The 22154-nt window shown below is 35.4% G+C and overlaps 1 protein-coding gene and 1 long non-coding RNA gene across 2 annotated transcripts in view; one reads left to right on the forward strand and one right to left on the reverse strand.

Annotated features, from left to right (window-relative positions):
* Positions 1–22154, forward strand: part of LRRC63 (leucine rich repeat containing 63) — a 62072-nt gene that overhangs the window by 35329 nt on the left and 4589 nt on the right. Inside the window, exons 6-9 of the mRNA XM_064373555.1 lie at positions 1037–1135; positions 4804–4940; positions 16246–16329; positions 20144–20383. Coding sequence (XP_064229625.1) covers positions 1037–1135; positions 4804–4940; positions 16246–16329; positions 20144–20383 — 560 coding nt within the window. The remainder of the gene's footprint in view (positions 1–1036; positions 1136–4803; positions 4941–16245; positions 16330–20143; positions 20384–22154) is intronic.
* Positions 1–22154, reverse strand: part of LOC110569381 (uncharacterized) — an 80811-nt gene that overhangs the window by 26681 nt on the left and 31976 nt on the right. The window lies entirely within an intron of this gene.

Genomic DNA, 22154 nt, shown 5'->3' on the forward strand with positions numbered 1-22154 from the left:
CTCATACCACAAAAGAAATAAAATAGAATTAGTCACAGTAAGGTATCTAGAAAAGTACCAAATATTTGTGCTAAATATTAATTTAAATATTAAAAAGCCCTAAGTGTTTGGAAATCAAACAACACACTAATTAAAAAATAGATCAAGAAAGAAAACACAAAGGAAATCAGAAATATTTTGAATTGAATGACAATGAAGACGGTATAGAAACTGGCCTATTTAACAAGAAGTTTCAGGTAGATGCTAGATTAGTAGACAGAACACAGAGAAATAGAGGTAGAGATATAAAAGGGGGGTAAAGAAGATAATTAAATATAAAATAGATTCAATTATATTTCAGCACATAGCAGGCACTCAATATTTGCTTGTTATTAATTGAAATAATTCTGTCACACATACTACACTTATCACATACATAAATACTTATTGTGTAATATGGTTTGGATCTGTGTCCTCATCAAATCTCATGTGAAATCATAATCTCCAGTGTTGCAGATGGGGCCTAGTGGGAGGTGATTGGCTCATGGAGATGGATTTCCCCCTTGATGCTGTTCTCCTGATAGCAAGTGAGTTCTCATGAGATCTGTTAGTTTTAAAGTATGTGGCACCTCCCACCTCTTCCTCCTGCTCTGGTCATGTAAGACTGCTTCACCCTTCACCTTCTGATATAATAATAAGTTTTTTGAGGCCTCCCCAGAAGCTGAGCAGGTGCTGCTATGCTTTCTGTATAGCCTGGAGAACCATGTGCCAATTAAACCTCTTTTCTTTATAAATTACCCAATGTCAGGTATTCCTTTATAGTAGTGTGAGAACAGACTAATACATAGTGTTTCTACTTTTTTTCTATCTTTTGCTTACCAAAGAAATTATTTTCTTAACAGACTGAAAAAAATGAATAGGAGATGAATATAGGCTTGTTAGTATATTGTGTAAAACATTCTCATTCAAATTACTTTCTCATTTTGTTTTACCCTTGTATAAACTATTTTGTGCATTGTTAATGACTAACATCTTATCTCTTGTCACTTTCTTTTAGGGCTTTTTTATCCTAAATTGTCCAGACTTAACACCTTTGACTTCCCAGTTGATATATCTTAATTTATCATTTAATGATCTTCGTTACTTTCCCACAGAAGTGAGTCCATTTGCATTGTTATGTACTGATATAACTTATTATGAATAATAATTATAAAAAATAGCATCTTTTAATACCTTGAAGTTACTATAAAGTACTGCAAGTGTATTTTGGATTGCATCTTTTAGATGGCTTATTTTCAGAAGTACAAAATGTACAGTACATGTTTCTTAGAAAGTCCCATGATATAATCCTCAAAGACTATGTTAGAGTGAGACTCTCAAATGTGTTCTCATAATTGTGTAATGTATATTAAGTATTTATTCTTCTAACTCTGAATATAATCTAAAATAAACCTTATGTGCTAATCAGAAGTTTTAAAAACAAAGTAATCATGCACTTTTGTAACAAGTTTTAATTACCAAAGGATAAAATATAATATTCTGCTTAATAAAATGTATGAAGGATAATCAGATATGGGATGAGCTAATTTAATGTCTTTTTAAGTGAATGAACCATTGCAAGTAATTAGGACAGATTGTGTTTTTAGTGTCTTTAGTCATTGCTTCATTGATTACTGGCTAATTGGTGGTTTTGTAAATTGATTTCCAGAGTATTGTCTTTTAGTGAGTTCATTTTTGGAAAATATACTTTCTTCCTATTTCAATCATATAGTATTGAAAATATTATTTTCCATACTTTCTCTGTAATATAATGTTTTTATTTTCAATAGGAGAAGTTATTTCTTTTCTAATACATAACATCAGTTTTATTAATTTAACTAGGACAAATTGATAAGAATTCCCAAGGAATATAGACATCTGAGTTCTTCACACTAATTTAACCTTTCTTCTAAGTAGATACAGATAATACATGTGTATCTGCCAAAGAATACTAGCCACTAAAAAATAATGTATGAAGGCAAGAGAGCTAGTCACATGTAAGATATTAAAGTGCTCATTATTAAAGTGACAGAAATCAACTTGCCATTAAAATGCAGATCTGTGTTATATAGCTATAGATAAAACATTCCAATGAGGATGGTAATTTCCAGGCATAGAAAGACTGTTTTGGGGACAGGCTAATAAGGCTCAGTTATAGAATACGGGGGACTGAGGTAAGTGGGGTGATTCGAATTATTACTGGTTTCATGGAAAATTTAGGATGGTTGAATCAGGCAGAGTGCAGCAGCCACTGAAATGGTTTAGGATGGGAGAAGGTAGAAGCAGAAATGTTAAATAACGAAGATTAGTATAGCAAACCCTGTATCCATATACTTAGTCTTCTTCTTTAAGATTCTTTAGTAGTCATAAAATCATATATAGTAATAATTATAATAATGCATTGTTAGATCTGTAACATATATGCATATATATATAGAAATTATAGATAAAAAAGAAGGAATTGAATATGTATGAAAAACATTTTCATATCTCACTGGAATTGAATTAATATAAATCTGAAGTAAATTCTGATAAGGTATATATCCTCTAAACAATCACTAAGAAAATAACTCAAGATAACATACTGAAAAAAATTATTGAATTAATAAAATGTTACACTAGAACATATTCACTTCATGCAAAAGAAGGCAGTAGAGGAGGAGTTAAAAGAACATACCACATATAGAAAACTAAAAGTCAAATGACAGATGTAAATCCAGTCATGTCAATAATAACATTAAATGTGAATATATCAAAAAATCCAATCAAAAGATACAGATTGTCAGACTGTATAAAATTATGCAAGTTTTTATACAGATTCAGTGATATGCTTTCTCAAGGAAACACACTTAAGATTGAAAGAAACACAAGATTGAAGAGATTGAAGCCAAATGCATGAGAAAATATATATCATATGAACAGCAACAATAGGAAAGCTGAAGAGACTATACTAATATCAGACAAAATATATTTCAAAGCAAAAAAAAGTTACTAGAGATAAAAAGAAACATTTTTGTCAGTTTATCAGATAATAGAACATTATAAACAAATGTTTGTTTAATAACAGAGCTCCAAAGTATATGAAGCAAAAACTGAAAGAATTGGAGGAAAAAATAGAAAATTCAACTATAATAATTGGACACTTTAACATCCCACCTTCAATAATGCATAGAAAAATTAGGCAGAAGAACAAGAGGGAAACAGAACAATTGAACAACACTGTAAACCAATTAGGGCTAATAAATCTGTGTGGAATTTTTTTGGTCTAACTCAAACCAATAGCAGCAGAATATACAATTCTCAAGTTTATATAACATTTTTCAAGATAAATCATATGTTAGACTACAAAATAAGTCTCAATAAGTTTAAAATGATTGAAAATCACAAAAGTCTATTTTTGACTACAATGGAATTAAATTATAAAGCAAAAACTGAAAGAAACTTGGAAATTCACAAATATATGGAAATTAAGCAACATACTCCTAAATAACCAGTGGATCAAAGAATAAATTAAAATGAAATTAGAAAATATATTTAGATAAATGAAAAAACAATATGCCACAATTTCTGAGATTCATTACAGAGTACTCAAAGGGAAATTTATAGCTGTAAATGCATGTATTTTTTAAAAAAGAAGAAATCTCTCAAACTAACTTTTCATGTAAAGCCACTAGGAAAAAAAAGAGCAAACTAAACCTAAACAAAGAATAAGCAAGGAGATAGTGAATATTAGTACAGAAATTAGTGAAATAGAAGACAGAAAAACAGAAAATTTAAAAAACAGAAGGTATTACTTTTAAAAAATCAACAAAATGGACAAATCTTACGTAGACTGACCAAGAATAAAAACACAGGAGACTTATATTACTAAAGACAAAGATGAAAGAAGAAACATCACTACTGACCTTATAGAAATTAAAAAGATTTAAAGAAAATAGTATAAATAACTGTATACCAACCAATTAAATAACTTAGGGGAAATGAACACATTCCTACAAAGACACAAGAAGGGACTTTAGAAAATATGTACAGCTCCATGACCCTAATTTATATAGAAATGCAAAGGATTCCAAAGAGCCAAAATAATTTTGAAAAGAAAGGCAAACTTGGAGTACTGATGCTTCCGGTTTACAAGAATGAACTTGTTCTACTTCACCAATTTTGGACTTTTATGATGATAACAAGGTTGAACTTAATGTTAAAGAGAATTGATATAAGACCTTATTAATATTCACAGAGAAATATATGAATCAAGTAAAGATCATAGATTTATTTATTTTTCTTTTCAAAATTTGTATAAATTTAAGAGGAAGATAAGAGATTTAAATGGTATGTTCTGTTTTTAAATTTCACATGAAAAATCAGTGTACATGAAATTACTGTGATATCAGAAATAATCTGGCTGTGATATCTGACACTTCTGTGATCACTAAGATTAATTCCACCTATCTTCCTGGTTCTGCAGATAGCTCCTTCCTCCCTTATTATTCTGTGATTCCCTCCTATGAAATCAGAAAGGGTGACTTTCACATTTAGAAAAGAACCATTCTTGAGTCAAGGTGTATGAGTACAGTAGTTGCACTATTTCACCATATGATACATATTAAAGCTGGTCACTTATATTGAAGGTTGACCGAGGGTGTTTACTGAGTTACATGATATAGCCAATTAACGTTACTATAATGATTCTACTACATTAGCTCAGAGAATTTATAAAAGGTAACAAATAATTATTTGCATACTTTATTATTCCACTCACATTTGTTTCTCTTTTCTGTTCCCCAGATACTGTGTCTTAAAAATTTACAAATACTGAAATTGAGAAATAATCCTATCAAAGAAATTCCTTCTGAAATTCAACAACTTAAGTTCCTTAGAATTTTCACCATTGCCTTTAACTTAATTACTGTTCTTCCACCTGGGTAAGGTTGATGGTCTGAGATTATAAACACAGAAAATAATTTATAATTTTGAAAAAGATCAGTTTCCCCTTTAAAAGCAGCTAACAGCTTTTTGGCTATTTAGTAATTCCTTTTCTATTCTAATTGGCTAATATGCTTCTTCTTACGGTGTTAAAAACAATCCTACCAGCTACATACAGATCAGTTAATATGGGTCTAGTGAATATACATCTGGAAGTACATTATCTGAGTGTTGGTTAAATTAACAGGAATTACCTAAAGCAGTTCAGGTGAGAGCCTTGCACCTATCTCTTGACAGCCTTTTTGGATATGGAAAGAGCACTGAATTTGGAATTAGGAAATCTAGACCTTTGACTGTAAAGTTGATGATGATAATTATATATTTGATCTGGAGAAAGTAATTTAACCATTCTTGGCCTCAATTTCCTAATCCAGAAACTAAGGAGATTGGCTTATATGATATCTAAGACCCTTTCAACTCCATAGGAATGCTGATATTTGGACATGAAAGAGATGGATTTCTTCCCATATATGGACTAGTAATTATTTAACTCCTAATGAAAGTTTTAAACCAAAACCTTAATCAACAAGATACTTTTTGCAATTAGAGTTTAACAGATTAAATCTCTAAGCACAAAGAGAAAGAAACTCATAAATAGTTGAATAATACTTTGCAAAATAAGAGTCTTATAGTAATTAAGAAAGTGCATCCAGGCCGAGGCGGGCAGATCACGAGGTCAAGAGATTGAGACCATGTTGAAACCCTGTCTTTACTAAAAAATACAAAAATTAGCTGGGCGTGGTGGCACGTGCCTGTAGTCCCAGCTACTCTGGAGGCTGAGGCAGGAGAATCGCTTGAACCCAGGAGGAGGAGGTTGCAGTGAGCCGAGATCATGCCACTGCACTCCAGCCTGGCGCCTGGTGACACAGCAAGACTCTGTCTCAAAAAAATAAATAAATAAATAAATAAGAAAGTGCACCCAAATTCATTTATAAAGATGTTCATCCAGTATTGTTTGTTATGATCCAACAAATTGTATATTCATAGACATTCAGCTATTTAAAAGAATAAGAAATTATATTTAAAAAATTATACCATCTGTATAAAATACATATACATGTTACACATTACACATCACATATATAAAAAGAAAGAATAAACACTAAAGAAGTAAGAATGTTACATATGGGTATTTTATTTCTCTTTGACTCATCTGTATTTTTCCACAGTACATAAATTGTATTTTCCCTGCCCTAATACTAGTATCAGCCATTTCTCTAAGGAGATCCTGTTTCCTTTTATTGGAAAATGATATTTAAAAGCCAAGATCTGGGTGCTGGGTGTCCTTATCACCGTTAGGATGTGATTCCTTCTAGGCCCTCTCATTAGAGAGAGCAAAGTAATATATGTATGTATACTAACGCATGTGTACACGCATATCTCTAATTGCTTATATAGCTATAAACACATATACAATTACACATATACACACCCAGAACTGTATACATATAAATATATAAGTACATATACAGCATCTAAACATGAATTTCTACTGGATAATCTATAATCATAATTATACAGTTTCAATAATCATAACTATCATTTAAACAAAATAAAAATTCCTAAAGCAAGTGAAATGTGATTATAACTAAAAGGTCAACATTTTGTTCATTGTTTAGATATTGGGCAAATAGTATGAACTGTTGATTATAATCAAAAAGTTTTCAGCAGCTATTTTTTAAAAATATTAGTGTTTCTAAAATAAAGCACTGTACTTTTATCAAATAACATAGGATATGTATGCATATCAAGGGAAGATTGACAGCATATTAAAGCCAAGAATGAAAGGCATAATAGGGAAAACTTTATTGACTTTGAAGAAGACTTCAAGCAAGCTCTGACATAATGAAAATGTTTATTTGCAAAGCTTGTTAAATGAAAACTCACCAGGAGGGCACTTATACAGTGAAGAATGAAGGTGCTGAACTCTTCGTATTTAAGGGTTGTTGTCAGAACTCTACCTTCCTGAGCAAAGAAGACCTCACACAGTGTGGTGAGACTTACAAATCAGTAACTGAAATATATTTAAGATTATTCTGGCTCCATGTAAATTCTGGAGTTTGGACATTATTACCATCACAAGCAAATTGCACTGATACTCTTTGAATGTTATACTTTCATTCTTGTAATTAACTGAGCAGATGTTCATGAAGCATCAAATAATACTATGTCCTCCTAGGAGCTCACCACCTAAGAGGAAGGCAGATGATTAAATACAGTTGAGTAAAGTAAAATAATGGAGATGTATGTGGTAAAATTTTTGAGTTACAAAGAGTGTCATGTAACCCATTCTGGAGGGTGAGATGGTTCCCTGGAAGAGATGGTATTTGATCCAAAGATGACTGAGTATGAATTTAGGTAGATTAAACAGGAGAGACAACAAAGGATAGTTAGGCCATTGATAGGGTAGATATTTCTTCAAGGAAAAGTTACAACGTATATCAAAGAAGCAGCATATATAACATGAGATGGGAAATACAAGCAGTTTGCTGTTTTTGAAGCTTAGAGGGCAATGCCAAGTGGTAATAAATGGTACAGTAAGCAGGGACCAAATTATCTGCAAGCCTTGTGAACTAAGGTAAAGAATTTATGCTCTATGCAATGAGAAATCTTTACAGGTTTTCCATAGGTGAGTGGTAAAACTTACATTTTAGGTTACTTTAGTGGCAGTGTAGAGGGTGGATGTGAGGGGATAAACAGAATTAAAGGTGACTAGTTGGAAGGCCATTGCAGTAGTTCAAGGAAGAGATGAAGAGAACTTGGACCAAGGCAATGGTAGTGAACATGGAGAAGGAAGAACAAATTTTTATGAAACTGGAGCAAAACCTGCAAGATCTAGTATTGAGACATAGAGTCTATAAGGAATAGAAGAGTCAAGGTAAAGAAAAAAAAAGTCAAGTCCAGGTAACATCCAGGTTTCTAGTTAGAGTGAAACAATTCAATCATGTAAAATATATTTATTATTTACTAAATACAGGGCTCTGTCCTAAGTATTGGGTTTAGATTGTTAAAGGAAAGGGGCATGATCTTTTCCCTTTTAGGGTTTAGAATCCAGGGAAGGATACAGGAATTTTAATAAATACCATAATAAATATATGAATATATAAATATGAAACATTCTAAGGGCTTTGACTGAAAAGAACAATATGATGTCAGGAGAAAAATAATTGAGTCACTAAGAAAGGTGTATCTGAGGAAATGACATTTAAGCAGAGGCTTATGAATCCAGGCCAAGAATAGGAAAAATAACATTCATGCAGTAGGAATAACGTGAAGTAATAAGAGCTTGGACTCCTCAAAGGCTGAAACGAAGCCAGCATGGCTTAGGGTAAAATGGAAGTGTGGTCCCAGGTGAGGTTTAGAGGTTGGATAGGGACTGTAAGGCCGGTTGCCTCGCCGGGAGCTCAGACGCACACACCCCCCCCGCCCCCGCTTCTTTTTCAAAAGCTCGGACAAGCCCAGATGAGCTCAGGCAAGCTCAGACATGCTCGGGCGTGCTCCCTTCTCCATGCTCACACAGCCTGGCCTTCCCTTAAAGAGCCCAGTATGCAAACAAGGTCTTGTAACTCTAGCCTCTTGCTAGCCAATAGCAGTCAAGCCTTATTGACCAATAGCAGTTGAGTCTTAACAACCAATAGCAGCCAAGTCTTAACAACCAATAGCAACCCAGTAATTCCAACCAACAACAAGCCAAGTCCTAGATAAAGGCTTGTAACTTACCCAATAGCAGTCCTGCTCTCCCACAACCAATCAAACACCTCCACTCCCTATAAAAACTCCATGTCTGAGAGGAGTCAGTGTGACTTCTCTGGCCCCTCTTGTCGGACTGCAGAACCTCACCCAGGAGCCTGAATAAATTCCTTCGCATTGGATCTTCTTGTGCTGGCCTCAGTTTCTTCATTTTAAACTCAGTGAGAACAAACCTTACAGGGACTACATCCCATGACGCTTTGAGGGTCAGGTGAAAACATTTCTGATTTATTTAAAGTGCATTGAGAAACCATTGGTGGTTGTTAAGGCTGAGGAGGTTTGAAGGAAGGAAAAGAATGAGTTTTGTTTTAGATTAACATGTTGGTTTTGGATTCTGTTTTCCATCACAAAGCTGGACCTGGACATATTAACCTCACAGGAGAGTTTTGTGCTGGTGATATTTCTGGAGAAACATCTGTGTTTCAAATATAGACAGATAAAGAGGAAATTATAAAGATTGAGGAAAAGCCTCAAATTGCATAAATAGAACCAAGTATATCATGGAAGCCAGGGAAGTGGATTATTTTGAAAAGGAAGGATGACCAACAGTGTCAAATACAATAGAGAAGCTCAATAAGAGAACATTTTTTAGTGGAATTATGGGAATAAAAGCCAGCTTGCAGTGGTTCTGATGGAATGGGAAGAGAGAAATTGGTAATAATGAGTGTAGACCATTCTTTGTAGAGATTTAGATGCCTTGTGAGAAGAGCAATTAGATAAAAGCTAGAGAATGTAGGCTCTTAGAAACGTTTTTGTTGTTAGGTTTTTTTTTTTATTATGATACTTTAAGTTCTGGGGTACATGTGCAGAATGTTCAGGTTTGTTACATAGGTATACATGTGCCATGGTGGTATGCTGCATCCATCATCCCGTCATCTACATTAGGTATTTCTCCTAATGTTATCCCTCCCCTAGCCCCCACCCCCAGACAGGCTCTGGTGTGTGATGTTCCCCTCTCTGTGTCCATGTGTTCTCATTGTTCAACTCCCACTTATGAGTAAGAACATGCAGTGTTTGATTTTCTGTTGTGTTAGTTTGCTGGGAATGATGGTTTCCCACTTCATCCATGTCCCTGCAAAGGACATGAACTCATCCTTTTTTATGGCTGCATAGTATTCCATGGCATATATGTGCCACATATATGTAATAACTAATGTGTTGTTAGTTTTTTAAAGGCTCGGGTGTATTTACAGGATGTTGGAAAGAAACCAATAGGGAATAGATTGAAAATGTGGAAGGATGACAGATGATGCAGAATTTTACAGGGAGGGAAGTAATCAGCTCAGGTGGAGAATATGGTCTTGAGCAGGAGGAGTAATCCTTATTTCCTAAAACTGGAGGTAGGTCCTAAAAATGAACATAGAAGATATATAGTTATATGGATATGAAAATAGGAAATTCATTTAGTCAACAAAGATTTATTTAGCTCCTATTATGCATCAGTTGAGAGAGATTACTATGAAATGACTTCAGATAATCTTTGAGAGCAAGAAAAATAGTGACTAAAAAGAAGTTTTAAAGAAAATTATGATGATTTAGTATTGATATTGAGAGGAATGGAAAAGAGCAGAGCACAGAAAAGTAGATGTTTGAGAAACAATGCTCTGGGCTTAGCTGAGACTGGAAACCAAGGATTCATAGTGACACTAATCTGCATTTCTGCTGATTATCTTCAGTAGCTCAGTCTCTCATGTGTAAGATGGAGAAGGTAGATTTTAGCCTCTATAAAAATATTTCTTTGGGAATGTCCATAGCAGTTTTATCTACAATATTCTAAAAAAGCCAGCAATTCAAATGTCCATCAACAAAACATTGGAAAACCTAATTGTTTTTCTTCGCAATAACTAAAAGGTGGTAACAACTCAAATGTCCATTAACAGACTAATGAATAAACAAAATGTGATATATACATATAAAGACTATTATTCATCCTGAAAAAAGAATGAAATGCTAGTACATGCTGTAACAACAAGGAGCCTTGAAAACATTACACTAGGTGGAATAAGTCAGATACAAAAGGATAAACATTGTATGATTTTGCTTATATAAGGTACCTAGAAGAGACAAATTTACAGAGACAGAAAGTGGAATAAGGTTACCAGGGGATTGGGTGTAGCAGAGAAGGGGGGAATTGGGCGTAGTTGTTCAATGGATATAGAGTTTCTGTTTGGAATGATAGGAAAGTTCTGGAAATACAGATAGTGCTGATTGTTGCATAATACTGTTATTAATGCTACTGAATGGCACACTTAATAATGGTTAAAATGGCAAATTTTATGTTATATATATTTTACCATAACAAAAAATACATAGAGCCTGGGCAACATGGTAAAACCCCATCTCTACAAAAAATACAGAATATTAGCTGTGCATAGTGGCATGTGCCTGTAGTCCCAGCTGTGTGGAAGGCTAAGGTGGGAGGATCACTTGAGCCTGGAAGGTTGAGGCTGCAGTGAGCTGTAGGCAACAGAGTGAGATCCTGTCTCAAAAAAAATATATATATATATAGTTATTAGTACCCTCAATTTTTTCATCTTTCTTCCTAGTCTTTCTTTTTTCTAAAATTTTTAGGTATAATTTACATACAATAACATGCACAAATCTTAGGTATTTGATTGAAAGTATTTAACAAATATACGCACCCATATAACTACTATTGAAAACAATATATGGGGCATTCCCATTATCCTGGAAAGTTTACCCTAGAAATGTCCTCATGTACATTCCTAGTCCATTCCCAGACTTCTAATATCATAGCTTTATTTTGCTTGTTCTGGAAAATTCTAAAAGTTGATTGATACAACAAATAATTTGTTTTAGTCTGATGTCTATCATGCAACAGAAATTTTGGGGATTCACCCATGTTGTATATATCAGTATTCCATTCCTTTTTAACGATGACCTCATGGCATATAGCCTCAGCCATTTCAGCAAAGTCAAAAATAGAAATGGGATTAACTAGGAACAAAATCTGTGGACAAGTCTTTTGTCTTATGGAATGAATACCCATGATATACATGGGAAACCCACTAAGTTCTTGAACATTTTGTACTAACAGAAATGTTGCCAGAGTGTATCAAGAAGGACAAAGACAGTATGAAATGAAGAAAGGCTGTTAGATTCTCCCAAATTCTATGGGCAGGAAACAGCTGAATACGTGTGCCAACTTTCATGAAAAAGGGAGGATGATTCAGAAGGTGGAGCCAGGAACAGGGGAGGATGAAGCCAGGAGCACAGAAGGTGGAGCTGTGATTCCAAAAGACAGAGCCAGGAGCCAGGAGGGCAGAAACTGGAAAGCAGGCAGCAGAGCTGTGAGCTGCTGCTGCTAATTCCCAGGCCTTGAAACCAAATGAAGTTACTCAGTTGTATTTCAAAATTGCTTGGGATTGGTAATTCCTCTTTACCTTTCCTTTTCTCTGGATTAGAATAACCTTAAAAATGGAAGAGGGATGCAGAAGTATTTGTCAGAGAGATACCACCTGAGGACGTGACTTGATTTTGTTGTTTTTGAGGATGGAGGAAGGGAGCCATGAGTCAAGGAATGAGGCAGCTTGCAAAACCTCGGAATGACCTTCAGTGTATAGCCAGCAAGAAAATAAGGGCCTTAGTTCTACAGCTGGAAGGAATTGAATTCTCCAACAGCCTGTATTAGTAAGGAAGCAGATTCTCCCTAGAGCCTCCAGTTAGGAATGCAGTCCTGCTGATGCCTTAATTTTGTAGGGTGAGACCCGTGCAGACTTCTGACCTGTATAACTATAATAAATCTGTGTTGTAGCATGCCACTAAGTTTGTGTTGCAATTTGTTATGGCAGTAACAGCAAACTAATATGAAACCAGTCAAAGATTTCAACTCTTGTGGAGATCACATTCCCACAGGAGGAGACAGTCAGCATATTATTCAATATGTATTTTATTAAATAAAGCAATTGGTTACTCAATTTGTTTGAAGCCGTAGTGTTAGGATTTAAACTGAGATACATGTTTTTTTCTAGACATTACCTAACATAGAAAAATGGTTTTTTATTTTGGTGGCTAAGCATCGTATTTAAAACATTGTCTTTTTAATTCTCTTCATTATTAATTAACTTTTTCTTATAGTTTCCATATGTTAAAATATATACATATATTTTTCCCAGATATAGTATTTTGGTACCTTCTCAAAAGTTATACTGAAAGTATCATGGAATACTTTCACTGTTATCTTTCCATTCCTAACAAGATCTTTCTAGTTTCATGAGACTCAAAGTGATAGAGTAGAGAAAGCAAGATACTTTCAGAGGCAATCTCTGCCCCTTAGATGCTATAAACTCTGGGAAGCCAGTGACCTACTCTTAACTTCAGTTTCCATCTGAAAGTTTAGAAAACTTACACTTGTCTTCAAGGGTGTTACAAAAATTAAATAGGAAAATCTTGTAAATTATTTTTTAAATCCTTTCAATTATTTTCACAGATTTATCTCTTTTCCTTGACCTAAATTTCTAAAATAAAATATGCAATATTTTTGAAATGATGTAACAATTGATTGTTTCAATGTAGGGAAATTAGAAGTTAGTAAAGAAAAAAAAATTCTATTTGAGTAAAGCACTCATTTACTGAGTTTTGTTCCTAAGGTTTGGCTTTGAGCAGCATAGGGCATATCCTGTGGTGCAGCATGGAGGCAGGGAAGCTCAGCCTCTGTGAGAGAAAGAACAGGGGCCTCCTATTGGTAGCCAGTGGATCAACACTCCCATGTTATGCTTAGAACTTTATGAAAAGCTCTTTGATTTGTCTTTTCAACTGTCTTATAAAATGAAGATAATAAATCACTTTAAAAATCCAAATTTTTTTTTCTCTTCCCAAAGCTTTTGGGTAGAAAAGATGAAAAAGGCAGAAAAAGGGAGGTGGGGTGAAGAAAAGTAAAGGACAGAGTATGTTTTAGACTCATGCCCTGAGGTTATGCAGAAGCAACTGCCACAAAGGTTAAAACAAAAAGTCTTTATCTTTTGCTCAGTGGATAGCAGGAGAAAAATGACATAGAAAATAGCTACTTTAACTAACAGGGTCAAATCCTTGCCTTGCCTGTTTGACTAATTTGCTTTAATTGGTAAGTAGGTTCTTTGGGAAAGAGAAACTATTTGGAACAAAAAAAACCTAACAGCCTATTTGAATGCCCTGTCTGAAGAGCTGATTCTGAAATTTTACACATTTATTTCCCCATACTGTTATTTGTTAAAGAAGAGGATTAAATTACCTTGCCTCCACATTCTGATGAAAAGGGATAGCGACATTTTATTTCATACCAAATTGGATAAATTGCTTAATCTCTTAGACCTTCCATTTTTTAATCTGTAAATAAAACAACTAAACCTCTACATTGGTATAGTAAATGATCATTCTAAATTGCCTTACAGTATGCTTTTATTAAATGGCATTTATATCAGTGTGGTGGTCATTGCTGTTAATACATGAAATTATTAATGCTAGTCTAATCTTGCAAGCTAACAGTAGGGCTCTAGTTTAGGCAGTTCACTGGCCAGTAATATACTAATAAATAAAGCAATGAAATAAATGTAAAAAATTTTACATATCCTAAAAAAATGTGATAGATTTGGTACTGGTGGGGCAGATCAAACTGAGGCTGTCTGAACAGATTTTCTCTATAAAATCATATATAGCTAACATAAATTTCAACTCTAGAACCTGTGCAGCTTTGTATTCAGCGTCCTCAATGCTGCCTACACCTGTTACATCTCACAATCAGCAGGGATGTGTCATCCACAGTGAAAGCCTGGAACCAGACTAGGTTGCCAGTGCCAAAGTAATAAGGGAAGACAGAGTGATTTCAGAAACTGCCCGAGGCAAGAAAATGATATGATATTGAATTGAAAGCTAGAGCAAATGGTATTAACATTTTCTTTACAGAGATGATAAGAAGTCAGAGATGAACATCTAATTGAAAAGGCATTTCTTTTGTTTTCCTAGTCAATCTCATTAACTTCTCAGAGCAAATTATTACCATTCCTTTCATTCAGTTATGATTTTCTCAGCACTTATAATGTGCTAGACACTATGTAATGCATTGGATATATAGAAACATAAAATTGAATCCGTGGCTTCTAGAAGCTCATAATTTTAGGAGGCAGATGTTTATTGCACAATGTGCTGGGTGCTATGAGAGAGTAAGCAGAGAAGTACAGAAGAGGCATCTCACCCAGTCTGCAGAATTTGGGAAGAGGTTGTTGGAAGAGATGATATCTGAGCCAAGACAAAAGATAAAAAGACAATGATCAAAGAGTCAAGCTGGGGGGAATCACATATGTTATTTAGAGATAGGTGATAACTGGTTAATTCAGGGAATTGTAGCAAATAAATGCTGGACCACAGAGGAATATGGGGGATGGTGAGAGGCGAACTGGCCAAGTAGCATGAGACCAGATCATGAGGACCTTTATATGCCATGCTAAGAGAGTCGAAAGCTAGTGTAAAATTCTGCTCATGATGCTTTTGTTAAGAATCACACAAATAACTTTTCATCTTTTATTTATACGGAAAGCAAGAAAGTCTCTGAGAACAGCACCCACAAAAAAGGGGGTGTTTACAAGGAACTATGGTGACTATGATACTGAGCCCTTCAATTCCAGTCTTTAAGAAGCAATTCCCACTTTCACCCCCTAGGAGTCAGGGCTTGTGACGGCACAACTATATTTTATCGAGTGTTTGTATTCTTTGGTTCTTACCTTTAAGTACTTGTTTTGATGGAAAGAAAAATCAAAGGTATCTAGGAAAGTCTTAATGCAATTGTAGTGGGTTGAATAGCGTCCCTCAGAAATTGATGTCCGTATAGAACCTCAATGTGACCATAGTTGGAGAGAGGGTCTTTGCAGATATGGTTAGTTAATCTAAGGTCATATTTATACTAACTTGGAGAAGGGTAGGCCCCAAATTCAGTGGCTATTGTCCCTATAAGAAAGGCATGTGAAGACAAAGGCAGAGGTTGGACTCATGCTGCCACAAGCCAAAGAATGCCAAAGATCGCAGGCAACCACTGGGAGCTGGGGAGAAGCAAGGGACAGTTTCTCCCTCAGAGCCTCCCAAGGGAACCAACCCTGCTAACACTTTGATTTCGGACTTCTGGCCCCCTGAACTGTGAGAAAATAAATTTCTGTTACTTTAAGCCACCCAAATTATGGTAATTTGTTACATCATCTCTAGGAAACTAATGCAACAACCAAAAAAAAAAAAAAGTATCTAAATGATAATGAAAATTTCTCAGGTGACTTTTTCTAAATGGGGCTTTGTCCACTCCAGAAATTTCAAACCAGTCTTAATGGATAGATGAGTAAGTCTTAAGAACTTTCATAGTAATTATGCCATCTATAATGAAAAGAAGTCTATATAAATTTCAAGATGTTAGAAATCTGGTTTCTATACTTCTGCCTACTTACTCAAGTACTTATTTATTCCAAGTGGTGATACATCATCATTTCTACAATCAATTTTCTCTTTCTATTTAAGGTTATTTTCCTTGTCTTTTCTTGAAGAACTTGATGTTTCCTACAATGAACTTACTTTTATTCCAAATGAAATCCAGAAACTCAGGTATTTTGGAAGTACATAGAAAGTTATATGCCCCTTAATTATATATATAATAATGATTGTGATGGAGAAAATTGAGTCATTTCATTTATTTAATAGCCATAAAATGTAATCTGTAAAATGCAAAGTTTGCCAAACATGTAACTTGAATGATTGGTGTACAGTATTTTTAATGATTGGTGTACAGTATTTCCAGGATTTAAGGAATAGTACAGATGACTACTTACAGAATGATAAGCTATTTATGTCCATTTGTCTATGTGTGTACCTGTGGCTGTTATTTGTTTTGTTAACTTTTTGTAAGGAAATACATATACACAAAATGCTAATACTACAAAATATAATTTTAATGCAAAGCTTCAATTCTTTCTCACATTAATAAAAGTCTGAAGTTCATCTGTGTCCTTCTATGTCAGTACCATACTGTTTTGACTGTGACTTCAGAATAATTTTTAATAACTAGCAGGGAGATTATTTTTCAATAATAATCTCTTTATTCTCTTTAGAACATAATCTTTAAGATCATTTTGCATAATTTCTAGCACATCCAGCCACACACATAATCACAAAGTTCGAATTTTAATTGTAATTGCCTAGAGTTTACTCATAAATTTGGGAAAATTTATATTTTTGATGATAAATTTTTCCACTCTAAAACTTTTTTTTCATTTTTTCAGATTTTGTTTTATGTTCTTCATAAGAATTTATGACTCACTTCATGTTTTTCTTAACCTTTTCTAAGTGTTTTATAATTGTGGTTGTTACTGTGAATGTAAGGTACTCTTTCTCTTATTTACATTTGTTTCTAACTGTTGTCAGTACAGAATACAGAAAAGCTATGTACTTCTTTACATTACCTTAAAATGTACTTTTTTAAGTTCTCCTGTTAGTTCTGATTTAGTTTTACTGCATTTTATTTTGTTTCCTAGGAACAGAATCTTGCATTTAGTAGAATGAGATAATTTTATCTCTGCTTTTTAAATATTTAAATCAATTACTTAATTTCCAATGTGACAATCTCTATATTTTAGTAGGAGAATTCAGCCTATTCATACTTGTTATGACCAACATATTTTTTTCCTTTCATTTTACTTTGTACTTATTATTTACTTTCCCTTTCTCTTACTTATTAATATGCTGTTTGTTCTCTTTTCAAATTTTTGAATTTATTTCATTTTAATTTTTTTGAGACAGGATCTCACTCTGTTGCCCAGGCAGGAGTAGAGTGGCACGATCATAGCTCATTACAGCCTTGAACTCCTGTACTCACACAAGTCTCCTGCCTTAGCCTCCTGAATAGCTGGGACTACAGGTGCAAACCACTATGCTTGGCTAATTTTTTAAATTTTTTTGTAGAGACGAGGGTCTCACTATATTTCCCAGCCTGGTCTCAAACTCCTGGCCTCAAGTGGTCCTTCCACCTCTTTTTTTCTACCTTATTAATTTTGGCTTTCTATTGTACTTCCCTAATCTGTTAATGGCTATCTTTCCTTCTCATAATCAATCACATTTTCTTTAATATTTTATAAAGGCAAAATAAAAACTACTTCCCCCACCATGATGGTCTGTCTCCCCACTGCTGCCTTCCACTGTTTGTTGAGACCTTCAGAACAGTTATTTTCCCGCTTTCTTTCCAAACTCATCTTCCCTTTATCTAACTCTAGGCTTTGCTAAAATAGTTTAGAAACTTTTGTTTGACATTCTCATTCGTATTTTCCTTTGCACCATGCCTCTTTTTATTAAAGAATGCTGACTTAGCACTTAAATCTTACAAGCATTTTAGTTCATTCTCCTTTTATATTTATCTGTAAGTATTTCAAGTTTCATTGTTTACAGCTGTTTTCACTCCTTTCCTCTCATCTGGAACCTGGCGATGTCTCTCTTGATTCATTGGCTGTTTAGAGTTTTTCCTTAAGTATTTTCCTCAGATGGCATACGTAGGTAATTTTTTCTCTGACTCTTTAACCCTGACAAATAAATGGTGCCCTGAGTGAGTGGACAAGCTTGCATTTAGCATGTTTCACAGTAGTCTCCATCATTGTGTCTTCCTCTAGTTTCCAGGGTTGCGGGGGAGGCACCTGATGCCAGTTTAATTCTTTTTTCTTCCTAAGTGACTTTTATTCTTAACTGGAAGGACTAAGATTCTCCCATAATCTTTGACCTTTCAGAATTTTATCAGATTATGCTTACAAGTGTGTGTGTGTGTGTGTGTGTGTGTGTGTGTGTTTAACTTGTCTTTCCTGGAATTCAGTGAACTCTTTTAATCAGTCAGCTCAAACTTCTCTTTTCTGGTTAAGAAAATATGTTTAAATATTTCCTTTCCTTCTCCATCTGTTTCATATTTTCTTCCTAAAATGCCTATTATTTACATGCTAGGCCTCCTAGATCTGTCTTCCATAGTACCTAGATTTTTCCTCATGGTTTTAATTTTTTTGTTTGTTTGTTTTGAATTATTTTTCTACTTTGTCTTTGCCTCTAATTTGGATCCCCATGAAGACCATGTTCTTCTTTCATTCAGCCACTTAACTTTTTAGTTTTACAAATCATGCAGTTTTGTTCCAGAACATCTCTGTGTATCTGCGTGTGCTATATTCGCATCTTGTTTTCCCATCCCCAACCCCAATTTTTTATCCATCCCTCCACAGAAGGTGCTTGTCCCAGGACCTTTGTTCTGTGTGTTCTATGTGATTTTCTCTTCTGGCCACTCTTTCTTTCATGCAAGTCCAATGGCAGTCATAGAACACCACTCAGAATGCTAAGAAAGTGAGTAGTGGACCAGAAGGAAGCTTCTCTGCACCCCAGGGTGCTCAGCTGCCAAAGCAGTCTCAACACAGTACTATTCTAGCTTTAAAGATGATTTAGCGGCCAGGCACGGTGACTCACACCTGTAATCCTAGAACTTTGGGAGGCCGAGGTGGGTGGATCACCTGAGGTCAGGAGTTCAAGACCAGCCTGGCCAACATGGTGAAACCCCATCTCTACTAAAAATACAAAAATTAGCTGGCATGGTGGCCAGCGCCTGTAATCCCAGCTACATGGGAGACTGAGGCAGGAGAAACACTTGAATCTGAGGGGCAGAGGTTTCAGTGAGCCGAGATGGGGCCATTTCACTCCAGCCTAGGCAAGAGAGTGAGACTCCATCTCAAAAAAAAAAAAAAAAAAGAAAGAAAGAAAAAAGATGGTTTAGCCTGCCTAGCTCCCTTAGAATTCATTGAGGGGAAGGAGGAAGCCAAATGGGTGTGTCCTCCAAGGTGAACCAACTCAGGCAGGAAGAGCCTCACCATGGCTAGTATTTGCCTAGACTGTGCCACACTCATTCTGATTGTCCACACAGAGTTTGTATTTGTCAGCTTGGGCTACTATGACAAGCCTGGGTGGCTATAAAAAACAGAAATTTATTTTCCACAGGCTGGGAAGTCCAATATCAAGGTCCCAGCAGATTTGGTGTCTGGTGAGGGCCCAGTTCCTCATAGACAGCCATCTTCTCACTCTAACCTCACATGGAAGAAGGGGGAAGCTGTCTCTCAAGTCTCTTTTACAAGGGCACTAATCCCACTCATGAGGGCCCCTGCCCTGACCAGTCACCTCCTAAAGGCCCTACCTCCAAATACCATCAACTTAAGGGGAAGATTTCAACATTGGAATTTTTGGGGAAACAGAAACATTCAGACCATAGCAGGGCTTTCTGCTGCTGGCCTCTAGGCTTTGTGCAGAAGAAAAAGATTTGATGCCAATTTTCAAGAACAATTGAGGCAGGATTTTACTTTAATATGAATTGTTTTAATACCTTTTAAACTATGGTTTCCTTTATTTACAGATCACTTGAAAAACTGACTGTTGATGGAAATGAACTGAGTTTTTTCCCACATGGAATTTTGGAGCTTAACCTGACAAAAATTCAGTTTGAGAATAATTTCACTCATCCTTGTTTTTGGAGAGATAATTCTTTGAATAATCCACAACAACTTACTCATATTATTTCTTTGTTCATTGTCAAAAATAAACTACATACATTTTATGATATGATCCCAGTAGAAGTTCAGAAGTTACTAAAATGGTGAGCAAATGCTGAAGTCCTTTTAACCAAAACATATCATTAAGCATTTAAATGTTTTTCATTATAGGCTCAGATGACAGTTTCACACACTCTCTCTCTCTCTCTCTCTCTCTCTCTCACACACACACACACACACACACTCTCCATGACACGCACAAAACCATTCACACAATTCTTCAAATCGCTCCTTCCAGTTCTTCAGGTATAATAACATAGTCTGAATTCAGCCCCATTTTATAATATTCTCAAGTTGTTCCTTAAATCCAGTGTGAAATGTGAGTTGTCTACATGGCTGTTGCATAAATCTTTTCTATGAATTTCTAATTCATAGAAGTAGATTCTTCCAAAAAAATTATTTGGCTCCAGGCATACTATGTTGGGATGTGTTTTGCTCCTCTGTGATGTCATGGAGACCAGGAATAGAGCAGGCATGCATGGAGTAACCTCCTTTGGGTATCAATGACCAGTATTGGAATCGTTGCCTCATCTCAAGACTAGGGTTCTTAAACTCTCATAGCCTTACAGTCCACTTAGGCTTGTCACTTATTTTCTTCAGATAGTATAATACCATTTTTACTGAATTATTGACCTTCAGTGCTTAGGTTATTAATTTAACAAATATTTGCTATATGCCTAAGTAAAATGGCTCCCAGGAATATATTCTTTATAAATATTGACTCAATAAAAGGCAGAAAACCTAAACAGATTCCTTCTCAAAAAAAAGAGTAGTGGTGGTTGGGTGCAGTGGCTCATGCCTGTAATCCCAACACTTTGGGAGGAAGAGGTGGCTGATCACCTGAGGTCAGGAGTTCGAGACCAGTCTGGCCAACATGGTGAAATCCTGTCTCTACTAAAAATACAAAACTTAGCCGGGCATGGTGGCACATGCCTGTATTCCCATCTACTTGGGAGGCTGAGACAGGAGAATCACTTGAACCCAGAAGGCAGAGGTTACAATGAGCTGAGGTCATGCTACTGGACTCCAGCATGGGCAACAGAGCAAGACTCTGTCTCAAAAAAAAAAAAAAAAAAAAAAAAAAATGTACTGAGAAGTGAGCTGAAAAGAAATAAATGGATTAGCTGTCCTTTGGAGATCACTGAATGCACTGGAATTTTCTTCTTCAGGCCTTGGGAATCACTGAGTCCAAATAGACCTGGCAGTAGGTCAAAGATGGCCTAATACAGGGGAAGGCTGGGTGAAGGTCAGTTAAAACACTCATGTCCATAACAGGTGAGGAGGGATTGATTCAAAGTAATAAGGATGGGTATGAGCAGGTAGGAAATGCAACAAGACAGATAATGGAGGTAAAATTACCAGCTACCTAGTTATGTGGGGCAAGTAGAGAGGGAGGATGATAAGGGTTCAATCGCATCAAAGATGACTGTGATATTATTAAAAATTAGAACAGTGAAGGAGGGATTTGTCATCCCAACCACTGTCATCCTCCAATGTCTACCCTTGGCTTTAATCCTGAATTTCCAGCTACTGAAAATTTCAGCACTGTCCTACTTTTGCTGAGTTCTTTGGACTGCAGCTCAGCTGTGGATTTGCACCAAAGCCACTCCAAGCTCAGCTACTGCTGTCACTCCAGTGACTGCCCTGTCAATTAGCAGCTATGTTCGTCTTTTTGTCCTGTACAACTTCTTGTTGCTATCTACCTCTTTCTGTCTCTCTATCCACATTATATCACCTCAGACAGAGAATCCACCTCTTTTGAGGATGGGATCAGAAGACTCATGTTTCACAAATTTTACCTTGACTTCCTTATGC

The sequence above is a fragment of the Aotus nancymaae genome, unplaced genomic scaffold (genome assembly GCF_030222135.1).
Source record: "Aotus nancymaae isolate 86718 unplaced genomic scaffold, 86718_ANA_hifiasm-v0.15.2.pri h1tg000009l, whole genome shotgun sequence".
NCBI lineage: Eukaryota > Metazoa > Chordata > Mammalia > Primates > Aotidae > Aotus > Aotus nancymaae.